This window comes from Larus michahellis, chromosome 11 (assembly GCF_964199755.1).
Source record: "Larus michahellis chromosome 11, bLarMic1.1, whole genome shotgun sequence".
In the NCBI taxonomy this organism is placed as follows: Eukaryota; Metazoa; Chordata; class Aves; order Charadriiformes; family Laridae; genus Larus; species Larus michahellis.
In genome coordinates this window covers 21,288,252-21,302,545 of record NC_133906.1, presented here as the reverse complement: position 1 = coordinate 21,302,545, position 14,294 = coordinate 21,288,252, and the positions used below count along the sequence as shown (strand labels likewise).

Below are 14,294 nucleotides of genomic sequence, written 5' to 3'. Positions count from 1 at the left end.
AAGAATGAACTTCAATCACTTCTGAAATACTCCTGTGTAACATGGCTGTGTTGAAGTGCAGTTACTGCCCTGTAAAATGTCTCCCTTTTCCAGAAACTATCCTAGCACCGCTCAAGTACATCATCATGTGGCCAAGGAGCAGACTTTCATGTGATAGAATAAGGTAAAGAAGATGGCAGAGCTTAAATGCAGATAAAGTAAACAGGTATTCTTAGACTATTTATAGAGTAATAGAGGAATAAAAGACTGCATAATAAACTCCGTTTAGTTCCCCACCTGAAGGTGAGTCATGGGCTACAGAGAGAAGGAAGGGTTTAGAGAGATTCTACCCAAGTGCTAGAATGATACATGGCGGTGCCACGTGGGCTGTTCCGCAGAGAGAATTGTCCCTAACTAAGCAATCAAGGGAAGGTGGTGAATACAGCAGAGACGAGGTGTGAAGAACGTCTGCAGATGGTGTGAGAGCTGCTGGAGATGGCTCATGGTGCTGTGTGGTGCAAGCTAGTTAGGTGTCTTCATGGAGATTCTGCTGAGGAGTTGCTGCTCTTGTCATTTGTGTGTTTGGTACAAGGAAGGTGGTGAACAGAGAAGGTGAATTCCATATAATAAAGGTGTTTGCTAAGAAAACTGATGATGTAAAACATCTGCTGTGTTGTGTTAACTGGAAGCGTATTATTCTACGTAAAACAGTTGCCAGAAAGAAACTCTTGTAGTGCTGGGTTTCAGGCCCCTTTAAAAAGCTCAAAATAAAAATCATAGAATGGTTTGGGTTGGACAGGACCTTTAAAGATCATCTAGTCCAACTCCCCTACAGTGAGCAGGGATATCTTCAACTAGATCGTGTTGTGCATAGCCCCATCCAGCCTGACCTTGAATGTTTCCAGGGATGGGGCATCTGCTGCCTCTCTGGTTAACCTGTTCCAATGTCTCACCACCCTCATTGGGGCGGGGGGGAGTATTCCTTCTATGTAGTCTGAATCTACCCTCTTTTAGTTTAAAACCGTTAGCCCGTGTTGTATTGCTACCAGCCCTATTAAAAAGTCTGTCCCCGTCTTTCTTATAAGCCCCCTTTAAGTACTGAAAGACCGCAATAAGGTCTCCATGGAGCCTCCTCTTCTCCAGGCTAAAGAACCCCAACTCTCTCAGCCTGTCCTCGCAGGAGAGGTGCTCCAGCCCTCAGATCATTTTTGTCCATGATCAAGTGGATACTGTGCAGAAACTAGTGACAGTGACTTGTACGATACCTCATTGTACTCAAACTATCAATAATTTCAGCTTTTGAAAAGGTGTATCCTCAGACAAATGTGCAACTTGTCACATCTACTTTATGAAAGTACTTGAAAACTTATCTTTAATGTTAAATACATGAATTGTATATTTATATTTTTTAAAAGGTAAGTGAATAGGCTCCGTCTGTCATCACTTGTATCATCTATTGTATCTGACTTGACTTTGCTTGGCATGCTGTGGGTCTGATGCCTTTCCTAGGAGCATGTTGCGAGTTACCTTCTGTTACCTTCTTGAAGACCTAATCATTGGTAGAATTTTACAGAGGTGGCTTGTTGAAGGTGGCAGACATTAAGTAGCCTTGAAATACTTCTACATAAATACCGAGTGACTCTGAAATTGTGTCCTTTTCAAATATTGGAACATACTGTGTTCCCAAGCTGTTCTATAGTATCTGGTTGTCCCACTGCTTAGGAGTGTTTAATCTAGAGTTAAAAATACTTAAGAAACTAATGTAAAAAGCTCAAAGTATAAATTAACTCAGTTAAAAAGACTGTGCCCAGTGTTGCTGAGTAGGTGGATGAAACTTTAAATGTAAGGTGACTAGTAGAGCTGTAAGTGTCAGGATAAGTTCTTCTATAGTGTTTGGTCTTAGCTGCAGGGAAGTTGTTTGCTGTTGCTGTGGTTTTTTCCTAAACGGATTTCAGTGCCAGGCACTTAAGCTGACCTTCAGAAAGAGCATGAGTGCACTGCATTGGGATGGAGAGCTCGGCAATAGGGATTAGTAAGGGCACCGTCCGCTGGGTTTTTGACCTGCATAGTCTGGGAAGGAGAAGAGGATGGGCATGTGCTGAACCACCCAGTTGTGAAGTGGACTTGAAAGTACCGCTTTATTTAGGTATCCCAATGAGAGCAAATATGGGGGGGGGGAAGGTATCAGTGTTCTGCTTCTTGTAGAGGCTGCTGAGCCAGGCTATGTTCTTGAAGAGTGAAGCTGTACCTGCACTGGGTCTTTTTCCACGGCCTTAGCAAATGCTAACAAGAAGTGAAGGAACTGCCGGTGTAAATGCCTACAAATGCTTGGCTGTGCTGAGTCTTTGCCTTGATTTATGCAACACCGGTAGCTTCAGTGTGCTTTAATATTGCTAGTATGGAGAACAGCCTGCGTGTCCCTATCTCAAAATATGGGCACGCAAAGCCTCTTTAAACCATAAAGATATGCTGGAAGAATTAAAATGTGCAATGCTAATCAGTATGGAAAGGTGTTCTGTGTGTCCTTTGCTTGAGGAAAATGATTTTTTTTTACATCAGTTTGACTGAGTTTATTGGTTGCAAGGCTTTTTTCCCCTGCAATGCTGAAACTGGCTTTGACCTGGAAGAAGAGGAAGACGTAGGCCTGTTTTCCTTTTGTTACGTAGGTTATGTTAATTAAGTCTTGTTAAAATACTGTGAATCGAGTCCATTTCTTGACATCTAGGTGTAATCTTACAGAAGCTGGTAAATCTATTTCTGTTCATGAGGGAAAAAAACAACAACAAACAAACAAAAAAGTGTCAGGTTTTTGTGTGCTTTGTGTTTTGGTGAGAGGAGAATGTAGGTACATGGATTTTAAAACCAAATGAAAACAAAGGTGGTTAAAGAGATCTGAATAACTCGAATGTTAATTGAATGTTAATTCATATTAAGAAATTAGGCATTAGATAGTCTTTTTTTTTTTTTTTTTTAAATTTCATTGTCTGCTTTTTGTTACAGGTTACATCTTAAGTGTTGTGCTCCTGACTTTGCCAAGGCAACACCTGGTTCAGCTTTACCTGTACTTCTTGACTGCACTGCTGCTTTATGCTGGGCACCAAATTTCCAGGTAAGAACAAATGGATTAATTTTTCTAGCTTGGTTTGGGAATGAGAAAAAAAGACCGATATTTTGTTAGTATCTTGTATGAATGGGATAGGTCTTGTGGAGGCCTTTTTTTCTGTGCTGGGCTCCTCAATACACGTTGCTGTTCTTTGCCTTGAAAAAGTCTACAGAATTAAATATGCAGTCAGGTAGTGCTGGTGTATTTTCATTGACTTAAAAGGAATTTCGAGCTACATTTCTGTAGAGTGTTACGTCCATTAATCTGACGAGAGAAAACACCACGAGACTAAATATGGCCCGTGATGCAGTAATCTGAGTTACTCAATGGCTTGGCTAACGTGAATTCTGCACAGCAGACAGGACGTTACTTTTAGTTTCCTGGCACCTACGATGAGAGAGAAAATAGACATATGGAAGATGATAAAAATAAAGTAATACTGAAATTTATTCTTAAATTCATCTTTGTTTATGTAATATATTTTACAATGAAAACGAAAAGACGGGACATTTTGGATCTAAAACGCAGAGCAAGAAGCTGAAGATCTTTTGAGTTGGACAAGGCAGAGTCAATCTTCTTCATTTGTTTGGCTCCAGCTAAATCTGTTGAAAGCCGCTGTAAACTGCCATACCTACAAGAAGTTTAATCGGAACCAAAGAGAGTGGCCATCACAGTAACGGCTTTACATGGGAAGTTTTGAAAATACGGACTTGAGCCTGATTTATTTTAGTGCCTACTGATGGGAAACACTTAAAAATGCTTATGATTGATTTAAGTGAAGTGATAGGTTTGTTATTTCTGCATCAAAGTTGTTGTTCTAAAGCATTTGCTGGAATATCTCTCACTCGGTATGCTGAAGTTCAGGAGAGCGTTAATGAAGGTTTTGTGATGACTTGACATGTCACTGTTGTGGCTGGCAGAGTCACAGTGAATGATTTCCTGAATGGATGAGGGTGAAAAAGAGGAATTACGGCCTCTTGCTGCCTGGGTAGGAAGGAAAAAGAGGGGGTTTTATCATCTTCAGGGGAGTCCTGAGTTTTTATAGATAGAGTTTGGGTGTTTCTTATAGGGCTGAAGGCTTGCTTATTAGAAAAAGCAACCTAAACATTTGTTAAGAACTTGTATTGAAATAAAAATAAAGCTAGTAACAAATACCCATCAGGGTTCAGCACATTTACAGATAGAGATCTTTATGCCATTCTGGATCTTTAAATTTTTTAAAAGAAAGGGAGATGGTATGGATTTTGGTTGATACATTAAAGGATAGCACTGTGTTTGCTTTTAATACCTTTTTTGTTTGTGTTTCTATGTAATGTGAATGGTGACTTCTGTTGCATTGTGAGGTTTGAGACTTTACAGGCTTCACTGAAACATGTTAGATAACTACTGCTTGGGCTGTTCGGCATGTTCCTGCTAAGCTGTCTCTACTTGATGCTTCTGCAGTGAGTTAATAAAGACTTTAATTAAATCTTGCATCAACTGGCACAAAAAAATATACTTAATTAAAAGATGTCTTGGATTCAACTAGTCCAGCGGTATTCCCTAGCTATTTTGCAAAGCAAAAGTAGTTGCTAACACTTTTGAGTGAGTTTACCCATTCCCTAGATATAAGACTGACTTGATTTGGAAGGAAGCGCAGTGCAAGGGGGTCTCAGCAGCAGCCTTTGTATAATGTTTCGTATTGAAGAGAGTAAAGTGTAACGCACAAATATAGTGTCAGTGGGGCTATTCCTTCTGTTGCCAAAGCTATCCACTTCCAACTGATGTTTCTATTGAGCAGCCTGATCACAACTAGACATACAGCAGCCACGTCTGCAAACTGCTCCTGAGTGGTTGTTGATGATAATTCTGCTTAGAGCAGAAAACTTCCAGCGAATTGCTTGCATGCACTACCAGTTGGGATGCTATTTAAGAAAGATGAAGAGGTCTCATATTGAGGCCAGTTTGGTTAATGCAAATTATAGAACAAGACCAAAGTCATCTGGCACTTGTGACTCTGCAGTGTCCTGGAAATTCTGAGCTGTTGAAAGACTTCAGCCTTCAGTGGCTTTTTTTTTTTCCACCCCAGAAATAGCTTGTGGTTCAGCTGCAAGTCTGGGAATAAGATCATCTGAATTTTATAGTTAAGCTCTGACTTCAAACTTCCAGGTCTGTGTGACCTTGACAAGTCACTTAACTTCTGAAGCGTTTGTTTCTGTATCTGCAAGACGGAGAATTACCTTAATGTGTAAAGATTGATTAGCTAATGTTTGTAAACACTTGGAGAGTCCAAGAAGATGCTACATTTGTATTACTGGGTAATTTGGGTGGTGATAGTACACCATCTGTTTATGGAAAAAGGAGAAGTTAGCTTTGAAAAACAAAATCCTGCTGCTCCTGACAAGGAAAATGGATGCTGGTTTTATTTTATATGTAGCTTAAAACTTGGGAAAATAAATGATGCAGTTATGCAGAAAAGAAATGATGCAATTAAACACACCGTTAGTGCAGAAAATCTAAATCTACATCATTATCTTGTTTCACATTTTGCAGTTTTGTTATGATTGTATTCCAAGTGTTGAGCCTCGCAGAGCTTGGAATGAGAAGATGGGGAGGGAGATGGCAAGAGACTGAATTGTTTCTTATGGATAATCTTAAAATACACTTAATTTTAAGGTTGTCTGTAGACATTTAAAACCTATGAGAGTGTGTGTTTGATGTTGATGGCGGAGATTAATCAGCCAAAGTAAAGTAAATGTCAGCAATATGAGTCAATTAGGTCAGATAACCGCTGTGCCTTATATCAGTCAATTACAAAGCATATTTTTAACAACAGAAGACTTTTCTGCACTTTCAGTATCAGAAACAGTCATGTGTGAAGCACTGTGTCTCTACCTTTTTAGAGCAACGTTAGTCATGGTGAGTGTATGTTAACAGTCCAGCAGTTTGATTAAATGAGGCTGGGAGTGCGTCTACAGAATGAACAGCAGGCAATCTGATCTAAGCTTTATTCTCATATCCTAATTTTCTAAAGTAATAATGTAGTTCAGCCATTTGATTAACTAGTAAATAATGATTTTAGCATTCTTGTTTTCTTAGACTGCTGCAGTAAAGTGAACAATTCTCAAATGTAAAAGCTGCAGCTTAATACAGCTTTAATTGATCAAAATTGAGTGCAGGCACTTGCTCTTCTCAGCATCTTGTATGGCACTGCAGCTGTTCGAGGCATCTTCTAATTGGTGTCTGTGCCAAAAGATCCTTGTGTTTGTACTGGTAATAAGAGAATCATTGCTTTGACTTTCCTTATTCAGACATCATCTACAAATACTGTTTAAAAAATTTAGGAGATCTCAAAACATTGCTTCTTCAAGCTGGTAGGCCTAAAACTCAATTAATGAGAGCTACTTACAGAATTAAGCCAAGTACAGACCTCTGTGCAGATGACCGAATCAGACAGACAATAGCAAGAAATGTAGCTTGAAGGACTTTGGATGATTTCCAGGCACGTTCCTGGTGTTGAGGAAGCAACTGTAAGTGCATCTTTGTTGGTACTTCTTAGCGAAGTTGTCTAAGGTCACCTTGCTACAGTTGGTGTCCTGGATGATTTTGTACCCTGTTTCCTAACAGGTATAGAAGAAATTTGATGTCTTCACTGCTTTCCTTCTATCAGTTTAGAATTTACCAGTGTTTTCACCCTAAATTTGAGGATGGAGCATGATGCTGCTAATACAAAAAGCCATCTTCAGCATATAGCAAATGATGTTTGTTTTTTTTTCTCCGTTTGTAACTTTGATGGATTACCCTGTTTGTGTTACTAATGCTTTCAGAAAGTGCTTTCTGCAGGTTCATATTAAATAAGTAATAAAAAACCCCAACTTTATCCCAAAGATTACATCCATATGGATGTTGGAAGGTGGGGAAAACTTTATGCTTAACCATACCTTGATAATAAGGGGGAAAGTTCTATCTAGAATCAGTCATCTTAGGTGCCTTTTCAATCCTCATGTGGTTTTGATTGTGTGTTACAGTCTAAAGAACCCATTTCAGCATACCTCGCACGTACTATGACACTTGAAAAGCTGCAGTGAGTAGGCAGGGCTGTCAGCTATGAAGAACAGGCTTTGAAGTGTTTGTTTTAATACTTTGAGATTTATGTCTTGAATTCCAGAGATTTTTTGCAAATGAAAACGTGAATGCTTTATCTCGGGGTAGCAAGCTAATACTGGAAGGGTATATTTCCACATTTCTGGGGAGAAGTGAATGCTTCCAGTAGCAAGCTAATACTAGAAGGAGGGCGCATTTCCACATTTCTGGGGAAAACTGAACGCTTCCAGTAGCACCGAGTTGCATATTTTTCTGCACTGAAATAAAAAGAGCAAGTCTTGTATTGTGGTTTCTGCTACCGTTTGCCTTGCTTTGACTGCATCTGTTCCCAGCAAGTGTGGCTTGCCTCACCGATATAAATAAATACGTAATAAAGGAGGTGCCATGCCCCTCAAGCAAGCAGACTCCTCCAGCTCCGCGCGGGGTCAGATGGAGTGTGTCTGTCTGGCATTCCTAGGATGTGATGCAGCTCGACACGGATGACTGGAGAGCATCGGCCAGATGGGAGCACGGGCTGGGCTGTGCTGCTGCTGGCAGCGGGTAGTGCCCTAGCAAGGGTGGGGGGCAGCAGCCGACCTGGGCATGGAGGAGAAAAAGGCAGAAGAAGGGGCTGGAGATCTGGATGCAGAGGGTCATGAGTGTTGCCTGCTGTCTCGTGGCAGGGGATTAAGGAGCCGCTGGAGAATTACTGCCGTGCTGTTCCAGGATCACCTTCTGAAAGTGCAGCATCCTTGCTCTTAGCGTGACGTTCATGTTTGAGTTATGTTGCTGTTATGTATCTGCTTGAAGGCAGAGCTGATGGATGATCACCAAGTGCAGAAAAATGCCTGGTCTTCTCAGTTTCTTACCTTTTCCTTTGGTTGCCTGAGCCCACGCTCTTAGCCAGCCTTTTCTCAGAGAAATTACAAATATCTTTTCAGATTTTCAGACAGTTTTACTGTATCTGTCAATAGTGATCTGTCAGTTTGAGGGTATTTGGTTGGTCTCCCAACTTTCCCAGGATAGAGCTAAAATTTTAAATCATGTTGAATAAAAAGATTATGAAGCAACTCTGTTCCTGACTCTAGTCCATCGTTGTCACTTTTCCTTCAATAGGTACTATTTTTTAATTCAGTGCAAAGGGATTGTTAGGTGCAAAATACTATAGCCATTAAACTGGAAGACCTCTCTGTCAAGCTCTCAATTTTTTTTTTCCCATGGAGCTGGTGCAAAAAGAAATTATTATTATTATTATGAATAACAACACTTAATAAGGATACTTAAAAATGGAATGGTGCTTAAGAGGCTTTGTCAATAGGCAGTTTCAGGCCATGCTCTGAAGAACAGCTTGGATGTCCCAAAGGATTTTTACAGCTATGCCAGTGAGTCTAATTACAGATAATACTTCTCTCGCTTAAGTCATGCCTCAGTTAGATCCTTACATCAGTGAGGCTGCTGTAACGGTAGTGTTAATATTGCTTTTTGTAATCTAGTTAATTGGCTGTGACATACACTGAAGTTACGTACGTGTGGAATGAATAAATTGCTTTTTGTCTGATCAGATGGATCTTAATAGTTTGTGGGTTTCTTTTTTTAGGGATTATGTGAGGAGCGAATTGGAATCAGGATACGAAGGGCCAATGTACTTGGAACCTCTCTCTATGAATCGTTTCATGACTGCTTTAGTAGGTAAGTGCCTTAAATATTTGTGATGCAGGACAGTCCTCTGCCTAATTCTCTTCATTGAAACCTATGCACGTTTTACCTCTTGGTTTCAAATTTCTCTTACTGCTTTTAGTAGCTGTGATTCTCATTAATATGCAAGAGGCATGGGAGTCTAGGTGTATCCTGCCTGGCTGCTTCTGTGCCACTGATTTACCACTGCTCTTGTATTTGCAGTTCTGAAGTATTTTCTGTGGCTGTCTGTCATGCTGTGCCCCTGTGCTCTTCTCAGACCTGCAGTCTGATTCAATTCAGAAGGACTGGATTGTCTGTAATAGTCTTTAGGTGGAAAGTACTGTAGAAATTTCAATAATAATATGTATTTGTAGTGCTTTTGTTAATGAAAGTGTTGTACAAGTATTTATTCTTTATTGGCTTAATAGATGAACACTATCATTCTCTTGGGGAAAAAAAATAATGGTGAAATAGATTAGTGGGTGTGTGCATGGGACTACAGGGTATCTTTTTTTTTTTTTTAAAGAGTCCCAGGGATATTTCGTTAGAAAAATGAAAGAGTTAAGGAGTAACAAGTCAAAACTACATTTAAATTGTGTTTGATTACTGGCAGTGATGACTTCTCTACTTAAAAATCCTGAAGAATTGGACTTTGTAGATTGCTCCCTTACCCTTTGAACTTTGACTGGAAGAGAATAAATTCAGCGTTAAGGTTGCTACACCATACCATATGCTCTTCTGAGAGGATATTGGAGTACACACATACCATGTGTATTTTAAAATTAAGCTTTAGACAAGCTTGAAAGTAAAATCTTCCTTAATTCCTTTCACTAAGATCTGTGGTTTTCATCAGATTATCGACAGATTTAGTCAGCCATGTACTGTTGGCAAAATTCAGCTGCTTCTGTTTACTTGCGGCTGCTACTGGCAGATTTAAATGGGTTTACTTCTTTACAGTATGTTAGGTCTACCAGAATATACATGTCTCCCGTTTGCCTGCATCCTTACTTTCAAATGTGGCATTTTGTCTTTGCTTTTTTTTTTTTTTAATAGAAATAACATTGGTGTTTTTCAAGGAAAGGAAATGTTCTTTAGATATCATTTCTTCTCTCTTCTGAATTTCTAGATGTGATATATTTTGCTGTCTTGTCAAATGACAACAAATACAACTAATGCCTTTAGTTTGTTTCTGTGAGAAAACATTTGGAATTAGTTCTTTGAATCTCTCTCAGGTGCAACGCAGGGTCCCATGATAAAGCAGAATCCCTCAGAGAGCTTCCCAAAGTGGCAGGAAGAGATCAGGAGGCATTGTGTCATTAAGGAACATTTAGACAGAAACTAAACCGAGAGTCAAACCCTTTATGCTTCATCCAGGTTTTAATATGGATTAAAAATAATTGAGAAAAAGATAGCACTGTTTATGTCCAGTACAGTTTTGGGTTTTACTGCGTGTTAGACTAAAGTGTCCCCTTGTTATAATTGTTTTTCATAAGCAGGTGCTCGACTGTGCTAGCAAATGTGTGTATGTTAACATACTTAATATCCCCATTATTAATTTCCCCTGTTCTCTTAAATCCAACTTGAAAGCATAATTTTAGTCTTCATAGCAAACGGTCGTCTTTGGTGAAGACCTGTGAAAGCAGGCTATGAGGCTTGACAGTGTTCTGTATAAATATGGAATACATTCTCAAATCGGTTCCATACAAAGGTGTGTATCCAGCGCAATCTGCCACATCACAGGATTGTACTGCACTGAACTGTGCCATCGTCACAGCAAAATGAATGTACAGGTGATTTGCTCCATTTTTGTCCTTCCATGTTCTGCCAGTGTTGTGCCGCAGCACTGCTGACAAAGGCACTGAGGCAGGCGCATGGGGCCATAACGTGCTACTTAATACAGCTCTGGTTCCTAAAAGTTCTGGTCAGAACTAAGGGGATGATGTACAGTACCTCAGCTGGTTCACAAGTTTGACCTTTTTTAATGCTTTTATTCATTAGTGCTTTTTCAGTGGATTGTCACAGGCATTTCTTCCCTTGGATCTAATTCAGTCTGATGACTGTTGACTAATGCTACTAATATGCTGGATGGAAGAAATAGATGTCTTTGCAGACTGCCCCTGGGATGAGTGTGCCGCTTTGTGAGCACGTCAGCTTTGGAGGGTCCAAAGCTGTGTGGTTTTGGAAGCGGTGCTACCATCAAGACTTGCTTTTTCTTAGTACGCAATAATGGGATTATATACTAACTTTAAGACATCCGGCTTTTTCGCATAACAGTTAATGACACAGCCAGGGAATTTGTTAAAATCAGCTTTTTAAAACTGGAAATGAAATAAAGACGATTCCCTACTCAAAGTGGCTCAAACAGCAGCTGTGCTGCATAGGCTTTCTTGCTGCACATCGTCCATTAGCTAATGAGCTGGGAGGCTTTGGCTACCTGTCAGCAACGGTTAATACATTTGTGGAGGTTTTGGGAAGGGAGAAGAATGGGCAGGAACTTAAGGCCGTAGGTTTCTTCCTTATTGCCTCATTCCCTAACAGAGGAGCCTGGTGTCCTGCAGGAGGATTCCAGCTGTCGGGTTCATTAGCTGTGTCTGGCAGTTTTCAGTCCACGGCATTTAAGTTTACAGAGTGCAAACATTCAGCTGGATTTGCTGGTCTTAGCAGAGGGTTAAAATCTTTTTATGATTTGATACAAGGCACATACTAATTTTTTCTGACTGATCCTGCTGTGTTCTCCGTGGTGACTGACAGTGTACAGTCCCACTTGGAGATAAACTGATTCACTCCAGAGAGGGATTGTCTGTCCTGAACTGAGATGCTGCTACCCCGGTTTAAAATGGCAAGTACCAGTCACTAAAATATCCATTGGAGACATTTTCAGGCCCTTCCTGAAGGGGTTGAGAATTGACAAGGTGCAGACTTCAGGAAGGAGACTGGGGCCTCCAGAGAAGGTGCTCCATGGATTGATTTCCTTTGATGGTGTACAGCTCTCCTTCCCGTGACAAGTAATCTTTGATCGGTGTTTAGATGAAAAAGGTGGGAGGGTTAGAGAGTTCAGCAGGGATTACCAGCGTACTCGGCACATCACCGTTGGAGGAAAGCAGGTTTTGCTGTTGCATGAGGTGAGGCTGGACTCGGAGAGGTCCTGTTTTGTGATCGGAGAGCTCCAGAGTCATCCCAAAGGGCACTGGATTGTTTAGCGTGATGTTGTCGCAATGTTTTGTTTTGGGTGACGACATTCTTACTAGATCCTGAAGAACATATTGGATGCTGGTGTTTGCATCCCTTTGTGTGTGGAGCTGGGTTGCCTTAGTTACCATGAGTCGCAGAAATCCTCGCAAGCTGACTGTGCCAGGCTCCTGAATATTACGGCACGGCAGCGTGCTGGTGGTATCCTAAATAGGGTTGTAGCAATGTGTGTGTGGGCAGAGAACAACAAAGCAGAGGGAGAATGCTTCAGACCTGGAGTCTGTTGAACTTCTAAAAAGACGAGTAGAGTAACTTTCTCCGAGGCTTATACCGCCCAGGATGCTGATAGTGCCGTGCTGAGAGCAAGGGTGCTTCTTCTGAAAAGACACCTGCTAATTCAAAAATACATCTAGCAAATTGACAGTAGGACTTAAACTTGAAAGAATACAGTATGAAGGAGGAAGAACTTTGCTTTAGTGGAGATTAGAGAGTGCTTTCAGTTCAGTTGGAGTTATTTTGAAAGCAGAAGCCCTTCCCTAGGTAGGGAAGCGAGGCAGAATGAAAGCAAAACCCTGGTGCTGCTGTTTCTCCTCTCGCAGCGTCTCTCCCCAGCCCATCCAGAAGGGCTTACAAGGTCAGTAAGCTTATGTGAACACACAGAGTTAGTGCTGACCTAGAGATATTAAAGGCCTTGATTTTGTTACTCTGTGTTTTGCTACGGCTAACTCATGGTTTTGGTAAGAGTTGTGAAATGCAAACACTAGTGGAGGTAGCTCCCAAACCACACGTAAGTACTGGGGTTTAGTACCACGTATTGTGGCTTTCGGAGGTAGGCTGACATAAATGGTGAACAAGGTTCTGCTTTTAAATAACATGCAATAAACATTTCTCCTTGCTGCAAAATGATGAGTGAGAATTGTTCTTATCCAGACAGTGTGCATTTCACCCCATTCCAGTTCCTCTGAGAGAAGGGGTACAGCTTCCAGTGACTCTGATGGAGCAGCTGCACTGGAGTGGTCTGTTCAAGAGATACCACCCTCCAGCTCTCTTGGTGTGTGGGAGAGATGTGCTTGTGTCCTCGCCTACTGTTAAAGAGAATTTAGTTGTTAATTATCTGTCACTTGCAAGCTTCAGTGATAATTTTGAGCAACTGCCTCAGGGCATTATGAAATTATTGAAGTCCCAGCTGCTGACCTGGCTGTTCTCCTGTTGCTGTTCTTGGCCAGTAATTCCTCTTGACAGTATAAATACTGTTGCTCTAAAAGCTGTTTGGGACCTCTGATTACTTTTTTTGCATAGATCGGGATGAAATAGTAGTATAGCTGGGCTTCGGAAAAGCTACTGCTGTGTATGCAGATACTGATGGGATTTAGGTTGAGCTGGGGATGTTAAGGAAAAAGAGGAGATGATTTGTTGGGTTATCCTCTGCGTGATTTATTCCTGGGACTTCATATTAATCTGAGTATGATTCTGCATGTGTTTTGGGTTTACATCTCACTAATCTGTGAAGTGAAAGCGTGCACTTTGCGTAGTTTGAGAATGGTAACTTTCGTGACCCAGCAAAAGATGCGGAGGAGCCTGGTTTCGTAACAGATTATGTCCTAGTTAGAACTGTCATAATATGCTGGATGTTGATAACTGTATTATGGAAAGATAACGTATTAAAATTCGTTTTTTCCTGAAGGGGATAATCAGCTTGATTATAAAATACTGTGTCGCCTTTTCAGGTCAGCTGGTGGTATGTACGCTCTGCTCCTGCGTCATGAAAACAAAACAGATCTGGCTTTTCTCTGCTCACATGCTCCCTCTGCTGGCACGGCTTTGCCTGGTCCCTTTGGAAACCATCGTCGTCATCAACAAATTTGCCATGATTTTCACTGGTTTGGAAGTTCTCTACTTCCTGGCATCAAATCTTCTGGTGCCCTATAACCTGGCAAAATCTGCATACAGGGAGCTTGTCCAGGTAAGAGAGAACGTAACGGCTTTATTTTCTTTGGCCTGAGCTTTTTTTTTGCAGGAAAGACATAACAAAAATGTACTCTGGCTGTCTTCTGTGCGACTGTGTGTGTGACTTAACTCGTGCTTTCTTAGTAAAATGTGTTCCTATCCATAGCGTCGTCTTTAATTTATGGTAGCTGATAATTTGAGCAGTTAAGACATTAGCCTGAACGATGCTGCTGGCCAGCTGAGCATGTCCCCTTTGCTTGGACTTTGCTTAGCCCTTCCCAAAATGCAGGCTAAGAGACAAGATTGTGGCAGAACGGCATTTATTTACAGCCTCATG

General features: G+C 41.0%; 1 protein-coding gene across 7 annotated transcripts in view; it reads left to right on the top strand.

Moving 5' to 3' along the window:
- Positions 1-14,294, top strand: part of RNF145 (ring finger protein 145) — a 78,374-nt gene that overhangs the window by 49,254 nt on the left and 14,826 nt on the right. For all 7 annotated transcript variants that reach the window (XM_074603436.1, XM_074603433.1, XM_074603434.1 and 4 more), the window contains 3 exons: positions 2,980-3,088; positions 8,742-8,833; positions 13,738-13,973. In XM_074603436.1, the coding sequence (XP_074459537.1) occupies positions 2,980-3,088; positions 8,742-8,833; positions 13,738-13,973 (437 nt within the window). The remainder of the gene's footprint in view (positions 1-2,979; positions 3,089-8,741; positions 8,834-13,737; positions 13,974-14,294) is intronic.